The sequence below is a fragment of the Ovis aries genome, chromosome 20 (genome assembly GCF_016772045.2).
Source record: "Ovis aries strain OAR_USU_Benz2616 breed Rambouillet chromosome 20, ARS-UI_Ramb_v3.0, whole genome shotgun sequence".
NCBI lineage: Eukaryota > Metazoa > Chordata > Mammalia > Artiodactyla > Bovidae > Ovis > Ovis aries.
The window spans coordinates 16625345-16643277 of record NC_056073.1 but is presented as its reverse complement, the minus strand read 5'-3'; the positions used below and the strand labels follow the sequence as shown (position 1 = coordinate 16643277).

At 50.6% G+C, this 17933-nt stretch overlaps 1 protein-coding gene across 1 annotated transcript in view; it reads right to left on the bottom strand.

The window, feature by feature from the left end:
• Positions 1-17933, bottom strand: part of PPP2R5D (protein phosphatase 2 regulatory subunit B'delta) — a 22677-nt gene extending 4744 nt beyond the window's left edge. Inside the window, exons 1-4 of the mRNA XM_027959219.3 lie at positions 17818-17933; positions 12796-12873; positions 473-683; positions 30-229 (exon numbers count right to left, since the gene is read on the bottom strand). Coding sequence (XP_027815020.1) covers positions 30-229; positions 473-683; positions 12796-12873; positions 17818-17844 — 516 coding nt within the window. The 5' untranslated portion in view covers positions 17845-17933. The remainder of the gene's footprint in view (positions 1-29; positions 230-472; positions 684-12795; positions 12874-17817) is intronic.

Sequence of the window (17933 nt, the reverse complement as noted above, 5' to 3'; positions counted from 1 at the left end):
CGCCCGCCTTCCCCTTCCCCAGCGCCCACCATGGTGACGGCCTCAGGGTAAATGGCCTCAGTGACGACATCGCGGCTGTGGGTGATGTACTCCACCATTTCGTTCAGTCCTGCCCGCTTCACCTCCTTGAATTTGAGGTCACTGAGTGGGTCTGACACGAAGTCGAAGAGGACGCAGCACTGGCGCAGCTTCTGGATAAACAGCTCCTCCCGCTCCTGGGTGGGCGAGTCTGGGGCGGGGAGGGGGGCCACAGTCAGGTCTCCTCCATGGTCCTTCACTGCCCTGCCCTACTCGCCTCGGAGGGCCTTCCCCTCCCTCTTCCTGCTGCCACCCTGCTCCCCTGGCACCCCAGCACAACCCCCCTCACATTCCCTAGAATGTCTACCCCCCCAAATACCCACAAACTGCCATTCTGCCGATGCCCACTGTCCCCCTGGCCTGATCCCCAGCCCCCCTGACCTTCCCCGAGTACCTTTCAGGGCAGGAAGCTTCTGCAGCTCCCGGTTCTTGCTGAGGTTGAAGCGGGAGGAGCTCTGTCGTCGCTCCTTCTTGACAATCTGGGGGCCCCCTGAGTACTTGATCTTGCTGAGCTGCGTCGGGGGCGGCGTGCTGTTGCTGGGACGCTTGTTGGATGATGGCGGCTGGGGTTGTGGCTGGGGCTGGGGCTGCGGCTGTGGCTGGGCCTGGTCAAACAAGCATTTCACTGAAGTCCACCCGCCAAGCTCTGCTTCCCACCCCTGGCCTGGTCCATTGCCCCGCCTCCACCCACCTCTACAATAAACCCCCTGGCCCCAGGTCCATTTATGCCTCTACAGGCCTAAGCAACAAACAGCTGCCTACTGCCCCAAAGGAGCCAAGGCCAGAGTCACAGGTAACTTTGGATTGTGGCCCTGGAAGGGAGTGAGTGGCCTAGAAGCCATGTCACCCAAAGTGATGCCCACTGCCTATGCACGAAGAGCCTTCAGAACACTCACTTGTGTTCTTCAAGAGCCAGAGCTAACTGACGGACTGATGGTGACAGAAGTGAGACCCATGGCTCTTCTGCCAGGGCGGAGATGCCAGTGGTGTGTGCACGCTGGGGAGGGGAGGGAGATGCGGGAAGTGACTGAGAAGGTGCATGAGGAACCTTTTGACTAATGGAAACATTCTGTATCTTGACTGGATCAGGGAGGTGGTTCGTAGCACAAACATAGGTAAAAATTCATCAAGCAGTATGCTGGAAATTACTGTATTTTATCATTTACCAAATGTGTGACATTCTCTAGTTAAAAGAGAAATTCCTTCTCATGTCTCAGCAGTTTAACTTCTAGAAATGCAGTTTAAGAAAAATTCTAAATAGGGACTTCCCTGGTGGTCCAGTGGCTACGACTGCACACTCCTAATGCAGGGGGCCTGGGGTCTATCCCTGGTCAGGGAACTAAATCCCACAAGGCACAACTAAGCGCAGCCACATAAATAAATAAAAAAAATTTTAAGGGCATGGGAATTTTATAAAGTGAAAAATCCTAAACATAAAAAAAGGTTTAGTGTGAAAACACTTTTTATGGTCATATAATGGCAAATACATAAATGAATACTTAGAAATCATAGAGTTAAAATTATGTTGATGAAAACTATGTACTCAGTGTAATCATATGTGGTTCAGCTGTGAAAAATATTTACACAGTCATAGTAATTTACCCAAAATGGATGGTAAGTATTTTGAGAGGAGGGGAAAATTGGGCCCAGAGGTATAAGACCCTTGGGCCTTAACTTTCCACATTAGGAAGTCAAGAGATATCTGAACCTCAAAAACTTTTTTAAAAAGCAATAAAAAAGTTATTTGGAGTAGAAAAGTCAACCTCCAAGGAACGAGTTAGGAGTTGAATGTGGCTGTCACAACAGGACAAGAAGAACCAGGGACAGGGCTGCCCTGCTCATTATAAGCCCAAGAGCGCTATCTGGGACTTCTTGGCAGTCCAGTGGTTAAGACACTGGGCTTCCAATGCAGGGGGTGCAAGTTCAAACCCTAGTCAGGGAACTAAGATCCCACATGCCATGCAACGTGGCCAGAAAATTTTTTTTAATTAAAAATATATATACATATATAAAGAGTATACTATCTGGCTTTCTGAACTGTTACCATATTGATAAAAATTAAAAATAAAACAAAAAGCCTAAAACTATGAGAGAAAACTGCTCCCTACTGCTCCCTATGCTAAATAAGCAGAATGCAAATCTGTATATACAAAATGAGCTCACGTACTTTAGAACACATGCACAGAACCCAAAACCCAGTTAAGAAAGAGAAAGAACAAGTGCCCTGTGTTCATGACTATCTCCTGCGATGGCAGAATTAGAGATGACTTTTTCCTACTCTTTTTTTTTTTTTTTTTAACAGGCTGACACTGCTTTTATAAGACAGCTAATTTCCTAAAGCTATTTCTTTACTTCCTCCTGGACACGGGAATCAGAGCCTCATGAAGCCCATTTTCAGAAGCACGCACCCAGGTGGTCTGCAGGGCTGTTCACCCACAGGTGAACCCCCTGCTGGGAGAGGGGAGACTCAGCCACAGGACAGCCCCTGCCCCCACCAAAGAGACTGTGGGGGGGACCATGGGCATGAGGTCACGTCCGGGTGGGGACCCACTCCACAGGAAAGCTGTGCTCCTGCCCCACACCTGCCATCCCTGCCTCCTCTGCAGCCCCCTCCACAAATTCGCACTTCATTAAATAAGAATGGGGGGAATTCCCTGGTGGTCCGGTGGTCAGGACTCCAAGCTTCCTGCCCTTCCACTGCAGGGGCCACGGGTTCGATCCCTGGTTGGGGAACTAAGATCCCACATGTAGCACAGCCAAAAAACAAATGAACAAAAATATTTGTTTTTAATTATACTTAAAAAAAAAAAAGAACAGGAGAATATGAAATTCTCTGCAATAAGGGGCAAGGAGGAAGACACACTATGCTTTGTGTGCTCTTGAATTTTTTATAAAAACAGTTATCTCAAGCTTGTGATCTATCTCGGGATCAGAGGCAGAAGACGAGTGCTGGGTCCAGCCTGGGGCAGGCAGCTAGTCCAGTGTAGCTCACAACCACTTCAGCCAGCCGGCCCTCTCCTCCGCCTGAAATGAACCCCAGACACCAATCTGACCAGGGGAACCCAAAGAACTGGGGCAAGAGTGGCCACCAAATACCTCGCTTGCCAGGACTACACCGAGCCAGCGTGATTTTGGTTAGAGAGTGCAAGGCACCCTGGAGTCTGGGGTCTCTCTTCCTGTGCGTGGAGGACGTATCACACCTCGGTGGACGATGGGGGAGAGACGCAGAAGGTCAGCGGGGCCAGAGCCTGGTGTGCCTCGGACTTTCCCCGCTTCAGGCCTCCGTTTCTCTGTTGCAGGAACATCCAAATCCTTATCTGCGGAGTTTGACGGTCAAGAGCACAGACTTGGGTCTGACCCCTGATTGTACTGTTTATTAGCTGGGTAATCTTCAGGACCATCACCGACGATCAATACTGAAATCAGACTGATTATATTCTTTGCAGCTGAAGGTGAAGAAGCTCTATATAGTCAGCAAAAACAAGACCTGCAGCTGACTGTGGCTCAGATCATGAACTCCGAATTGCAAAATTCAGGGTTAAACTGAAGAAAGTAAGGGAAACAACTAGACCATTCAGATATGACCTAAATCAAATCCCTTACCATTATATAGTAGAGGTGAGGAATAGACTCAGTGGATGATATCTGGTAGACAGAGTGCCTGAAAAACTATGAATGGAGGTTTGTAACATGGTACAGGAGGTGATGACCAAACCATCTCAAGAAAAATAAATGCAAGCAGGCAAAGTGGTTGTCTGAGGAGGCCTTACAAATAGCTGAGAAAAGAAGAGAAGGCAAAGGCAAAGGAGAAAGGGAAAGATACACCCAACTGAGTGCAGAGTTCCAGAGAACAGCAAGGAGAAATAAGAAAGCCTTCTTAAGTGAATAATGCAAAGAAATAGAGGAAAACAAGAGAATGGGAAAGACTAGAGATATCTTCAAGAAAACTGGAGATACCAAGGGAACATTTCATGCAAAGATGAGCACAATAAAGGACAGAACTATAAGGACTGAACAGAAGCAGAAGAGACTGAGAAGAGGTGGCAAGAATACATAGAAGAACTATACAAAAAAGGTCTTAATGGCCCAGATAACCAAGATGGTGTGGCCACTCACTTAGAGCTGGACATCCTGGAGTGTGAAGTCAAGTGGGCCTTAGGAAGCGTTAGTATAAACAAAGCAAGTGGAGGTGACGGAATTCCAGCTGATGTATTTCAAATCCTAAAAGATGATGCTGTGAAAGTACTGCAGTCAATATGCCAGTAAATTTGGAAAACTCAGCAGTGGCCACAGGACTGGAAAAGGTCAGTTTTCATTCCAATCTCAAAGAAAGGCAATGTCAAAGAATGTTCAAACTACCATACAATTACACTCATTTCACATGCTAGGAAGGTTAATGCTCAAAATACTTCAAGCTGGGATTTAACAGTACATGAACCAAGAACTTCCAGATGTTCAAGCTGGATTTAGAAAAGGCAGGGGAACCAGGGATCAAATTGCCAACATTTATTGGATCATATAAAAAGCAAGGGAATTCAAAACACAATATCTACTTCTGCTTCGTTGACTACACTAAAGCCTTTGACTGTGTGCATGCAAACACGCTCAGTCACGTCTGACTCTTTAAGACCCTATGGATTGTAGCCTCCTCAGTCCACAGGATTCTCCAGGCAAGAATACTAGTTTGGGCTGCCATGCCCTTTTCCAGGGGATCTTTCTGACCCAGGGACAGAACCCATGTCTCAGTACTGCAGGTGGATTATTTACCGACTGAAGCACCAAGGAAGCCCTTGACTGTGTGGATCACAACAAACTGTGGAAAATTCTTAAAGAGATGGGAGGGACTTTCCTGGTAGTCCAGTGGCTAAAGACTCCATGTTCCCAGCACAGGGGGCCTGGGTTCAATCCCTGGTCAGGGAACTTGATCCCACATGCCGCAACTAAGAGCTCAAATGTCAAAACTCGCAGGGCAGCCAAATAAATAAATATTCTTTAAAAAATAATAATAATAAAATAAAGAGATGGGAATACCAGATCACCTTACCTGCCTCCTGAGAAACCTGCATGGAGGTCAAGAAGCAACAGTTAGAACTGGACATGGAACAACGGACTGGTTCCAAATTGGGAAAGGAGTACATCAGGGCTCTATATTGTCACCCTGCTTATTTAACTTATATGCAGAGTACATCATGTGAAATGCCTGGCTAGATGACTCACAAGCTGGAATCAAGACTGCCAGGAGAAATATCAACAATCTCAGACATGCAGACGATAACACTCTAATGACAGAAAGCAAGGAGGAACTAAAGAACCTCTCGATGTTGGTGAAAGATGAAAGTAAAAAAGCTGGTTTAAAACTCAGCATTCAAAAAACTAATTTCATGGCATCTGGTCCCATCACTTCATGGCAAATAGATGAGGAAACAGTGGAAACAGTGACAGATTTTATTTTCTTGGGCTCCAAAATCACTGCAGATGGATTGCAGCCATGAAATTAAAAGACGCTTACTCTTTGGAAGAAAAGCTATGACAAACCTAGACAGCCCATTAAAAAGCAGAGACATCATTTTGCTGACAAAGGTCCATCTAGTCAAAGCTATGGTCTTCCCAGTAGTCATGTATGGATGTGAGAGTTGGATCATAAGGAAGGCTGAGCACCGACAAACTCATGCTTTCAAACTGTGGTGCTGGAGAAGACTCGTGAGAGTCCCCTGGACTGCAAGGAGATCAAACCAGTCAATCCTAAAGGAAATCAACCCTGAATATTCATTGGAAGGACTGATGTTGAAGCTGAAGCTCTAATACTTTGGCCACCTGATGCAAAGAGCTGACTCACTGGAAAAGACCCTGATGCTGGGAAAGATTGAGGGCAGGAGGAGAAGGGGACGACAGAGGATGAGATGGTTGGATGGCATCACTGACACAATGGACATGAATTTGAGCAAACTTCACCATGTGGTGAAGGACAGGGAAGCCTAGCGTGCTGCAGTTCAGGGGCTCTCAGAGAGCTGAATACGATTTAACGACTGCACAATAATACCACCTCCAAGAGGTCACAGCCTCTCTGTGCCTCATTTGTAAAGCGGGGATAGCGACAGGACTGACCTCACAGGACTGTAATGAACAGTACAAGGCACATGGAAGTGTCCCATAAGTAGTATCTTCTCTATTAATACTCTTATCATTTCCCATCCTTGGAAATCTCTGAGACGAGCACCTCAAACGTTCCTTAGAGGCACTTCCCTGTTGGTCCAGTGGCTAAGACTCCATGCTCGCAATACAGGGGGCCACGGTTCAATCCTTGGCCAAGGGACTAGATTCCACATGCCACAGCTAAAGATCCCGAGAGCTGCAACTAAGACCTGGTGCAGCCATATATTTGAAAAGACCCAACTTCTTCCAAAAAGCCTTCTCCAATCACTCTAGGCCTTGCTTGTCCCCGCTCCGCCCCCGACCTCCTAACACTGCTTGCCTGCTCCACTGGCTCTGTAATCATCCCCAGTGACAGCCCTTGCTCACTCTGTATATATGTCATCCCCTCACTAGAAAGCAAGCCCCTTTAAAGCCAGGACCCTGGTTTGTACGCCTCTGGATCTCCTCAGCACTGGCACCTAGCAGGCATTCAGCAGATCACTGGTTGTTTGATAGATGGAGGGGCCAAGCCCAGACCCATCTCCACAGGCCCCTCTTGTGCCCACCGGGGACCCTCCAAACAAAGCCCTGCACAGTGGTCGGGGCAAAGCAGGAGGGAGAAACACTGAGGAGATGACAGTGATGGGCTCGGCGGCAGCTGAGGAGTGAGACTCAGGAATAAGACGTCTCTCTCCGTCCGCCCAGGTAAGATGCAGAAACCCGCATCCGCATGAACTTCTGACGGAGGGGACATCCAGAGAAAGGAGGCATTCTTCCCAAAAAGGGAAAAGCAAGACCTCAATTTTCTGTGCTAACGAGCAGAGGGTTGGACTAGATCAGCAGTTTGCCAAACATTCTCCAAGTAAGGTTTTAAGAAAACAGACATTGCATGGCTGAAAATCATAGTTTTAAAAAAACCACCCAATGAGTTGATGCCTAAGGTCCCTTCCCCAGCAGGGACTGAAGACTGGGGTGGCCAGAGAGCCGCTGAGCCAGCTTGGCCTGCCCTGCCCTGTCCCCACCCCACTGGGCCACCCTGGTTTTATAAGGACCATTGGCTCCCAGGCCCCAGATACAAGGAGCAGCTGAAAGACAGCTGGTCTGGCCAGCAAAGTCCTGGTCTAGGAAACATACTTGTCAGAGGGAGTATGGGTGTGTGCCAGGAACTCATCAATGTTCAACCCTTTCTCCTTAAGGCTCTATCTAGCATCCAATGTCTCCTTCACTGACCTGGGCTGGAGAGCCCAGGAGAGCCTTCTGCAGACATCAAAGTATGGGTGGACACTGCCCAAGGGCAAGCTGGTGACCTGCCCGCCACCCTCTCCTGTGTCCTGCCTGCTCCCACTTCTGAGGCTCTGTAGTGGCTGTCACCTCTGCCTGACGAGCCTTCCTTTCCATTTCTTTTCTTTTTAATATTTATTTATTTCACAGCGTCGGATCTTGTTGCAGGTCACGGACTCTTGTGGCACATGGGCGGCCAGCAGGCTTAATTGTCCCACGGCATGTGGGATCTTAGTTCCCCTACCAGGGTCCAACCCGCGGCTCCTCCATCGCAAGGCAGATTCATAACCAGTAGATCACCTGGTGGCTCAGACAGTAAAGCCTCTGCCTATAATGCGGGAGACCCGGGTTCGATCCCTAGGTTGGGAAGATCCCCTGGAAAAGGCAATGGCAACCCACTCCAGTACTCTTGCCTGGAAAATTCCATGGATGGAAGAGCCTGGTAGGCTACAGTCCATGAGGTTGTAAAGAATCGGACACAACTGAGCAACTGCACTGGTCTGTAGCCCACCAGGGAAGTCCCCTCCTCTCACTTCTAAACTCACAACAGGATTCAAGCTCCAAGAAGCCTTCCTGGATGCAAGCCTCCAGCAATCCAGTGGGGACGTGAATTGACGCATCATACCCATACTCAGGAGAGACTACAACCATACTTGCCCACTCTGAACCAATCTCATTTCAAGCTGATCCTAATGCAGGCACCAGTAATCATTAAACCCATATATTTAAACATAAACTGGCACGTAGAGATATAATTTAAGCACTATAGAAGGTATTATAGGAAAAAGATGAAAGATAAAATTATCAGTGAAAAATGAAAGATTAATGTTGTAACTTTTGCACAGTGAATTAACTGGCTGAATGAAGATCATTGTAGTTTAAAACTCTGGAAACCAGAGAGGCATTCTCTCCTGTACTGACACCAACAGCTAGCTCTACCCACCTATGCTTAACGCAGTCCTTCCTTCATTTATTCACAAATCACGCTACGCAGTAGAGATGAAAAGGTGAATAAAGTAGGGCCCTTGCCCTCAAAGCGCTCACAGTTCAGTTGGCAAGACAGACATGGAAGCAATCATTAGTACCTGGGCAATACAAAACCAGAGAGTGGCAAAAGATTTGGGAACACAGAGGGCTGAGTGACAAACGCTGCCTAAAGAACTAGGGGAGCCAACCCTGAAGAGGTGACTTTTGCTTTGGCTCTTAAAGGATAAACACAGGTTTAGGCAGAGAATGAAAGGAAAGGGGACTTTCCTGGTGGTCCAGTGGCTATGGCTCTGCACTCCCAACGAGGGAGTCTGGGTTTGATCCCTGGTCAGGAAACTAGATCCTGCAAGCCACAATTAAGACCCAGCGCAGTCAAATAAATAAATAAAATAAAAAAATTTTTAAATAAAAAGAATGAAAGGAGAGGAAAAAAAAAAAAAAAAAAACAGTCCAGGCTAATGTGCATGTTAGTCGCTCGGTCGTGTCCAACTATTGGCAACCCCATGGACTGTAGCCCACCAGGCTCCTCTGTCCATGGAATTCTCTAGGTAAGAATACTGGCGTGGACAGCCATGCCCTTCTCCAGGGGATCTTCCCCACCCAGGGACTGAACCTAGGTCTCCAGCATTGCATTGCAGGCAGATTCCTTACCATCTGAGCCACCAGGGAAGCCCCCAGACTAATGGGATGGCATCAATAAGAGCCACGAGCCATTAAAGGCTCATAGGATTGAAAGGTGGGAGGTCTAGTGGGGTTGGAAGACAGGGCAGGGCCAGCCCACAAGGGCTGAGGGTGGGAATTTGAATTTGTGAGCAATGAGATGACAACAGGCGTTTTTCAGTAAAAGGCCTGATAGGACCAAAAATGTTTTTAGGGTAACAACTCTGTCTACAGGGGTGTCAGGCTGAAGTGGAGGAGACTCAGATTACTTCCTCCTCCCTTTGTCCCTGCTCCCAGAACTCAAGACAGGGCACAGCACGTAGCAGAGTCCACAGCAACGAACTGCTCTCTCCAAAGACAGACCAGGAAAGACCCCTGGCTTGCAGCAGGTCTGACCTGATCTCTCAAGACTCCTTTCCATTCTAAGATTCTTCACCAGCCTATCAGGTCATTAAGAACACGGGAGGCCTGGCTCCCAAGCCACACAGGCCTGGGTTGCATTCCAGCTCTGCTGTTTTATTGCAGAGTACAAGCTACTTAATATCACTCAGCCTCAGTTTTGTCTGTAAAATGGAGCTTAGGATGATAGCAGATGCCCTCAGGGGAGTGCTGTAAAGATTAAATGAGAAGATTATAAGATCAAGTGCATGCAAAGTAATTAGCACCCTGCCTGGGTCAGAGTGTGCTGGGTCCCCCCAAAATTCACATCAACATCTGTGAATGTGACCTTATTTGGCAACAGGATCTTTGCAGATGTAATCAAGTTAAAATGAGGTCACATTGGATTACGGTGGGCCCTAAATCCAACATGACTGGTGTCCTATTAAAAGGGAAATTTGGACACAGACATAGAAGCACAAGGAGCTTCCCTGGTGGTTCAGTGGTAACAATCCGCCTGCCAACGCAGGAGATGCGGGCTCAATCCCTGGGTCGGGAAGATACGCTGGAGAAGGAAATGGCAATCCACTCCAGTATTCTTGTCTGGGAAATCCCATGGACAGAGGAACCTGATGGGCCACAGCTCCTGGGAGAGAGCAGAGAGTCGGACACGACTGAGTACACGAGCTGAGGAACACCACGGACGGAAGAAAGCCACCAAAAGCTAGGAGAGAAGCACGCAAGAGTCTTCCCTAGACCCTCAGAGGAGCGTGGCCTGCTGACACCTTGATTCCAGACTTCGGCCTCCAGAGCTGTGAAACAGTAAACGTCTGTTAGTTTAAGCCACCCAGTTGGTGGTAACTAGTTATGGCTGCCCTAGGAAGCTATACACAAGTACCTGCTCAACACAATACACATTGGCCGCTGGAACTATTATTAGGATTAACTGGAAAGACTGGCAAATGTTGGACACAGGGTAAGTTTGACACAGGGTAACTTTGGGTAAGAGCCCAAAGTTCAGGATTAGAAAAAGGGCAAGAGAAGGACTGTGCCTGGCAACTCCCCAGTGGTCCAGTGGTTAGGATTCTGCTCTCTCACTGCTGAGGGCCTGGGTTCAATCCCTGGTTGGTGAACTAAAATCTCATAAGTTGGGCAGCACGGCCAAAAAAAAAAGAGACAGAGAGAAGGACTATGTCAAACAGCTTCTGATGTCCTGGGCCTCATGGCCTGGTCCCCAACCATTCCACCATCCCTTCCCCTAGGGCTACCCTTGTGCATTTCTGCAAATTCACAAAGCAGAATTCCTGCAGCTGCCTCAGACACGAGAGGCTCCGTTTCACAAAATAGAGGCTGAGGTAAAGACAACACTCTCCTTTTCCAGAGGGCAGCAGAGGAATCACGGCAGCTAGTCTCAGCTCTTTTCTTAACTTGCTTGGACCTTCATTTGCCTACCTATGAAAGAAGACGGTTAGCCTCTCAGGTTCCTTCCAGGTCTAACTTGAAGCTGGTTTGCTTGCTCACTCACTCATGAATGTGTTCAAATGCTGGTGCCTCTCGTGTGCCAGGCCCTTCAACGTGAACAAGAGCCTCTTGGAGCTCACGGGCTAACCCAGGAGACAACTGATAATAATGAATTCCCAGGAAGTATTTCGTTACCTCTGTGGCTAAGCGCTGCCATGGAGTGATATGGAAGCCCTGATGCCCTGGGCATGGGGATGGGGGCGGGTGGTCCAGGAGGGCTGCTTCCAGAAAACGATGGCCAATCTGTCCAGTAACTGAATGAGCAGGAGTGGGTCAGGCAGAAGGTGGGAGCTGCCCCTGAGCTACTCCATTCTGTCCCTTTAAATCCTGTTTCTGGGACTTCCCTGTAATCCAGTGACTAAGACTCCTTGCTCTCAAAGCCAGGGGCCTGGGTTCCATCCCTAGTCAGGGAATTAGATCCCGCATGCTGCAACCAAGAGTTCACATGTTGCCACTAAAGATTCTGCATGCTGCAACTAAGACCCAGTGCAGCCAAATAAATATGCATTTTAATCCTGTTTCTAAGTCTCTCACGCCATTTTGGAATCAGTTGCTGGCTCTGACCACCTTCCCTGCAGGTCCCACAGGTTCGTGGCTCCTGAAGGGGAGACTGAGCCTGGAGAGGGCGCGCCACCGCAGAAGCATCTCCAGGTGACCTCCTGTGAACCGAGGGCACCAGTACACAGAGGAGGAAGCCAGCTGGGCACAAGCCACTGCTTGTCCAGCACTGGGTGACAAGGAAAAGCCGAGACACATGTCTGGACGCTAGGGTAAGTGCACAGGAAGAATTCCTCCTCTGTGGTCCTCAACTACCACCTCTGTAAGGTGGGGAAAACCTCCCCAGCTGCTTCCCACCACTTGAGTGAAGTGAAGAATGATGGTCGCAGGTGTAAAAAGTGCTTGGCCCTCTTTGGAAGTGACAGGGACCAGGAGTATCCAGAAGAATCAAGGGCCGCAGTTAACCCCACCAAACACTTTTTAGTCCATCTCCTCTCCACTCGCCACCCCAACCCCTAAGACCTGCCTGGAATTAGGGAGTTCCGTTTCCTTTTCATCTCATCCTCTGAACAGCTTAGCACAGGAGGTGAGAAGCATAGTAACAAGGATCGGTAGCTTCCAGGTAACACAGACACCTGCTGAGGATGCTCCCAGGACCGTTCAGCATCTGAGCATCCCACTGAGCACACTTTCCAAACTTGCACGGACACACTCCAGACTTCCTTAAGTCCCTCCCCCGTTCTGTGCATGCACAGCTTGCCATTTATTACTTTATGGCCCTGGATTACCAGGCTGCGCTGACCTCTGCTCATGACTGTCCTTCAGCAGCTCCCATCTGATCTGCACCAAGGGCAGCAGGCCCAGCCCTGCCCAACTCAGGGACACTAGCCACTCCCCACCCCGGTCCCACCCAGAGCCACGCAGAAGTCACTTGCTGCCCCACTGAGCACCTGTGCACTTTCCCCTCCTCACCAGGACCCAAGATCCCCCCAGCTTTTTGCCCTAAAAGAAAAGGAATTCTCAACCCTTTAGTAGACAGAGAACTGACTTTCACAGGAATGGCTGGGGAGTCGGGAAAACTGGAGGGGGTCTTTGGTCCATAGCAGCCAAACGAAATGCTGCCTGAAGACGGTCTGGCCAGCCCCTCCTCCCTTCTGCCCGATAACCTCCATCCCCTCCAGGGACCCCTCATCCCACTGGCCATCACACAGCTGGAGCTGCTGCCTGCAGCATAACTAGGGCAGTGCCCACGTTCATTACCTCCTCCGTGCTCTCGCCTCCACCATCCTTGCTCGAGCTGCTGGGCTTGGCCGTGCCTTTGGCAAGCTTGGGGGGCTCCTGAGAGGAGGAGATGGAGAGTTAGCAGTTGATGAGGCAGGGGGAAGCCCTATCCACATCCCTTCAGTCTTATCCAATTACCCAATTGAATCAATCAGTCAGGACCCGTGAGCACGTACCTTAAACCTGGGGGAGTAGGGTGGGGTTTGGGGTACACCAAGGGAGATCGGTCCCTCAAGGGCACCAATGAGTTTAGAATCTGGTTAGAAAGACAACTCCAACACACAATAATACAGCATGATCATGCTTCTTCTCCTCACAGGACTGGTGTATGAGTCAGGTCCTCTGTCAAGTAAGAACCAGGGCGAGGAGGCTCAAGGGAAACGCATCCTGGAATAAGCTGCTCAGACTGGCTTCTGGCTAAAGTGGGCAGAGCGGGCCTAAGGCTCTCAGGCTAGAGGGAAGGGTCATCACTCTACTCCTGAGGCTATCTGGGAAGACCGGGAAGCATTTTCTGGATATCACAAACAGCACCAGACTAGTAACTGCTACTGGCATAATCGGTGGGGCCCAAGGATGCTGACAGGTATGGGGATTGTCCCAAGAAGGCCTTGGTGGACAAGCACAAGGACAGGGATGGGGGTTAGGCCCTGAAGGGCTACGAAGAGCGAGCACTAGTCTGAAGTCTCCCTGGGGAACCTGGCTGCGGGCTCAGAGCCCTGGCCTGCCCAGCATCTCTTCCTATGCTTCAGGCCAAAAAAACCAACTGCCCAGGGAACAGGATGGGGAAAATGGGGAAAAGACCTAAGGATTTCTGTCCGACTGCAAGCTCAACACAAATCATCCACGTGCTGTGCCTGCCACGGCAGCTCACGTGACCTGCCGTCTGGTTAGCAGACCTGTGCAGCATGCCTGTCCTTGGCACTGATGGAGGCTCTAGTTCAATCAGGAGCCTCAGACTTTGGGAGGGACAAAGACAAATGCTAGGTTTTGTTCAGGAGGGAAATACAACCCATACTGGGAGTATATTCAAAAGCATGTCCTGAGAGCAACAGCTGCAGGAACTGGGATAGTTAACAATGGGAGGGAGGAGCCCTGGCGGGTGGGGGAGCTAGAGGGATCCTTACAAATAAATGAAGGGCTGCCATGTGGACTAAAGATGCAACTTGTTCTACGTGGATCCAGAAGCCCTATGAGCCACGGGCTAAGGTGGCAGGAAGACAGGCTGAGACTACAAACGAGGAAGACTTTTCTCCTGGAGCAGCTGCACAGAAACCTGCTGCCTAGGGAGGCGGCAGCTCCCCACCTGACAGCACTCAGGCGGAGGTGCACTGAGGCCTCTCCCAGGCACGACGCAAAAGGGGCCCAAGCCTTAAAGGCAGGTGGGTTTGGGGGACCTTGGAAATCACTTCCAGCTCTGAGATCCTGCAACTCCTGAGCACCTGAGCCCCTTCAGTGAGAACTGTTAAACCCAGTGATTATGCTGATGGGGGCTAAAGGATTTCAGGGAGAAGCGAGCGCTGCGTGGGCTGGAGCAGGGGGAAGGCTTCCTGGGGGCGGGGAGGCAGGGAGCTGTTTCTAGGCGTGGAGCAGCTCCAGTCATGAAGGAGCCATGCATGTGCTCTAGGCAGCTGAGCGCCTTCCCTGTGGCTCCTGACCAGGCTGGGCACCCTCACCCTTTGCCAAGGGGCCAGGAAGGGGCACAGAGCATGGGGCGGAGAGGAAAAGGATCAGGGGGGTGCCTGCAGGATGCAACACTGGGGTGACCGTCTGCACACACCCCAGTCGTGGGCTTCTGGGACACAGCTGGCCCATGTGCACACACGTCTCACTTCTCTCCTTGACCGTGGGCTCCTCGTTCCTTTCTGTACCCCTCCACCCACCCTGCAGCGCTCAGACATCTTTCTCAGGGAATGTGCCAAAGAGAGACCCCAGCTGCTTGCGGGGGTGTGTGCTGACGGGTGGTGGGCAGTGGGAACCAGGCCTCCACCCTTGCTCCCTGGCTCCCGCAGGACAACAGGCAAAGTACCCATGCTTCAGCCCAGCCCAGCCGTCCAGGGCCACACGACACTGTGGTTTACAGGCAACCGTGTGTTCCAGCCCAGCTCTTTCTAGCTACACAATCATGGGCTAGTTAACTAACCTCGCTGAGCCTGTTTCCTCATCTATTCAGTGCTGACAATCAAAGTACCTGATTCCTTCTGCTTATTTAATGTTTTTACTCTTTAATTTTTTGGCTGCACCGCACGGCATGCAGGATCTTAGTTCCCGGACCAGGGATTGAACCCACACCCCCTGCAGTGGAAGCCTACAGTCTTAACCACCGGACCACCAGGAAGTCCCCCTAGTTCCCTTTAGCCCAGCGTCTGGCACATGAAAAACGAAATGTTAGTCAATGTTATTACTATTATTATGAACAAGAAAATGGGAGGGAGCGGGGACACCTCCACCCAGCAACCAAAAAGACAGAAGTCCTAGATCAGAATGTGAGGGAAGAGGAGGGATGCAAACTCCCCAAGGGTTGACTCACCGCTCATACACTGAGCGCCTAAGGTATACAAGGGAGACACCAAACCAAAATGGAGCTTAGTTATTTTCTCAGGGGAAAGAAAAGACATGTCCACAGTTCCAGTCCAAGGGAACACAAAAAGGCCCTAAGTAACCTACCAAGTGTTCTGCAAATCCAGGGGAGGAGGGCTCACCCCCATCTAAGGGTTTGCAATGGGCTTTAGGAGAGAGGCCATGAGGTTTGGCCAAGAACGGGACCAGCAGAGATAAAGGAGAAAGGGGAAAAACCACAGATGAGCAATACAGATCCTCCATCCCCTCCTCCTCTCCGTCCCCACCCCACTTCGGCAAACCCCAGTCACACTGTCAGGACTTGTCAACCATAGAAGGAGGCCAAATGCAATTGGAAATCAAAAGTAGAAAGTGCCTACTTTCAGAGGTGCCTGGCCCCATGCACCCCGATCCTTCTCATACTCTTTCCCAACCAAACACTTACACCTGTGGTCCTAGAAAGTCTTAAGAAATTTTCTTCTCAGTCCTCTAGTAGATAAAGGCTTTCTGTGGATGAGACAGTATCTCTTCCATCAGACTAAAAACTACAAATCAGGGATGTCTCTGGCAGTCCAGTGGTTAACACTCCATGCTTCCAGTGCAAAAGGCTCAGGTTTGATCCCTGATAGGATAACTAAGATCCCACAGGCTGGGCAGTATGACTAAAAAGTAAAAATTAAAAAAACAAACTAAAGATCGGCAAGGAACTCATCAGCTTCCTCTGAATTTCATCCCTCTCCACACTCCTCGTAGAAGCCCTTCAGCCCCTGGTGTGACTGACTTGTGTGTGTATCACCTACAGCTAAGCTGCCCAAACCACCTCAGCATGTCCGCTTCCCAAGGGCACGGGGCCTGGGTGGGGCACCCAAACCTGCCCAGCTCAGCTCCCTAGGAGGTACAGTGCCTTCTATACTATTACTAACCCAACGTTCAGAATCTCAGGCCCTGAGAGGTTATGGGGACAATCCAGAATCAGAGCCGCCTGGCAAATCTCCATCGGCCCCAGGATAAGGAGTCTAATTGATAAGGTCAGAGATGGCACAAGCAGCAACCTAGCCAATCAGAGGGCAAAGGAAAACAAGACACCTCTGGGGTCATAAAGGGGGTAAAGAAAACACCAGGCCAGAGCTGGCACCCACCGCGAGGGGCCAGCCCCGGGGAAGAGAAGAAGCTGGGGGAGGCTGGAACTGGTATCCTAGCATCTTCTGTGTGAGTCTGTACCTCAAAGGAACCACACCTCTGAGTCAGACCTCAGCAACAGCAGGAAATAGAGGGTACAAAAAGACAGGAATGAAGAAGATGGGAAGGCAGTTCGGAGGTAGAGGAGGAAGGTGAAAGAAGGTAACATCAAGAAATGGCCTGTCAGGACACCAGACAAAAAGCAAGGGTGTCCAGGGGTGGCTTGCCTGTGGGCTAAGAAGAAAAGCTATATCTATCTGTGAGGGCAGATTCCCAATTTGAGAATAGTATGGCCCTGGAAAGACAGAAACCCAACACTGGTACAAAAAAGGAAAAATGCAAAGGTTATTCTCAATTAGGAATAAGGGGACGGGCCTGCCCAGATGATGAAAGGTGACTGGTTTAGGATGAACCTGGGAGCGGGGTGATGCCTGTTAGCAACGCTTTGGTATAGAGGAGGCCTTTAAGTCAGGAGACCTGATATTACAGATGGGCCTCCAGGAGGCTGTGTGACCTTGGCCCAGTCCCTTCCCCTGCCCCCCCGGATCGAGGCCTCAGTCTCCTCATCTGTATCATGAGGGATTGCACTGAATGCGCTCAGACACCTTGACTTCCAAGGTTCCATCAGCAGAAGGAAGGGTTCGGTCCTGGTTTACAAGTTTGTGTGTGAAGGAAGAACTAGAGGGAGGGGCCTAGGCCAGATTCGGTGGAGGAGAGAGAAAAGCAGAGAGAGCTGTTCTAGGTCAAGGAGCTTGGCGGGGAGGGAGAAGGTTGCTCTAAGGGACGGTGGAGAAGGCAGGCCCAGGCCCAGGCCCAGACGGGTGAGAAGAGGAGGGTAGAGAAGGGGCTGCGCGGGGCTGAAGAGGGGGGGCTAGTTCTGGAGGGAGGTGCTGTCTCAAATAAGCGCCTGTCCCAAACGGCAAACGGGTGGGGGATGGGGAGGTGATGGGGGGAGAAAAAGCAGGAGAGTGACCTGGGAGCGAAGCAGGATCTGGAGGGAGGAGGTTACCCTGGGCCGGGGGTCGGTGGAGAGGAAGGGAGGTGCATGCGGGGCGGACTCTATCCCGGACAAGGGTGGGAGCTTTCTCAGCTGCGGCAAAGGCTGGGGGTGCGACGAGCAGCGGGGATGGAGGGCTGGCCCCGGGGAGTCCTGCGGGGGCCGGACGGGAGGGTCTGTCTGGGGCTGTCCCGGGCCTGGCTCGGGCCCCTCCCAGAGTTCCGCGCAGGCCCCCGAGGCGAAGGCGCGGGGAAAAGGACCACGCTCACCTTCTCCTTCTTCAGTTTATAGGGCATCTCGGCCCGTCCGGACCCTGCCCGGCTCCTGCGGCCCCGCTCCGGCTCCGGCTTTGCTCGGCCGCACTCGGCCCGCTCGGCGTCTCTTC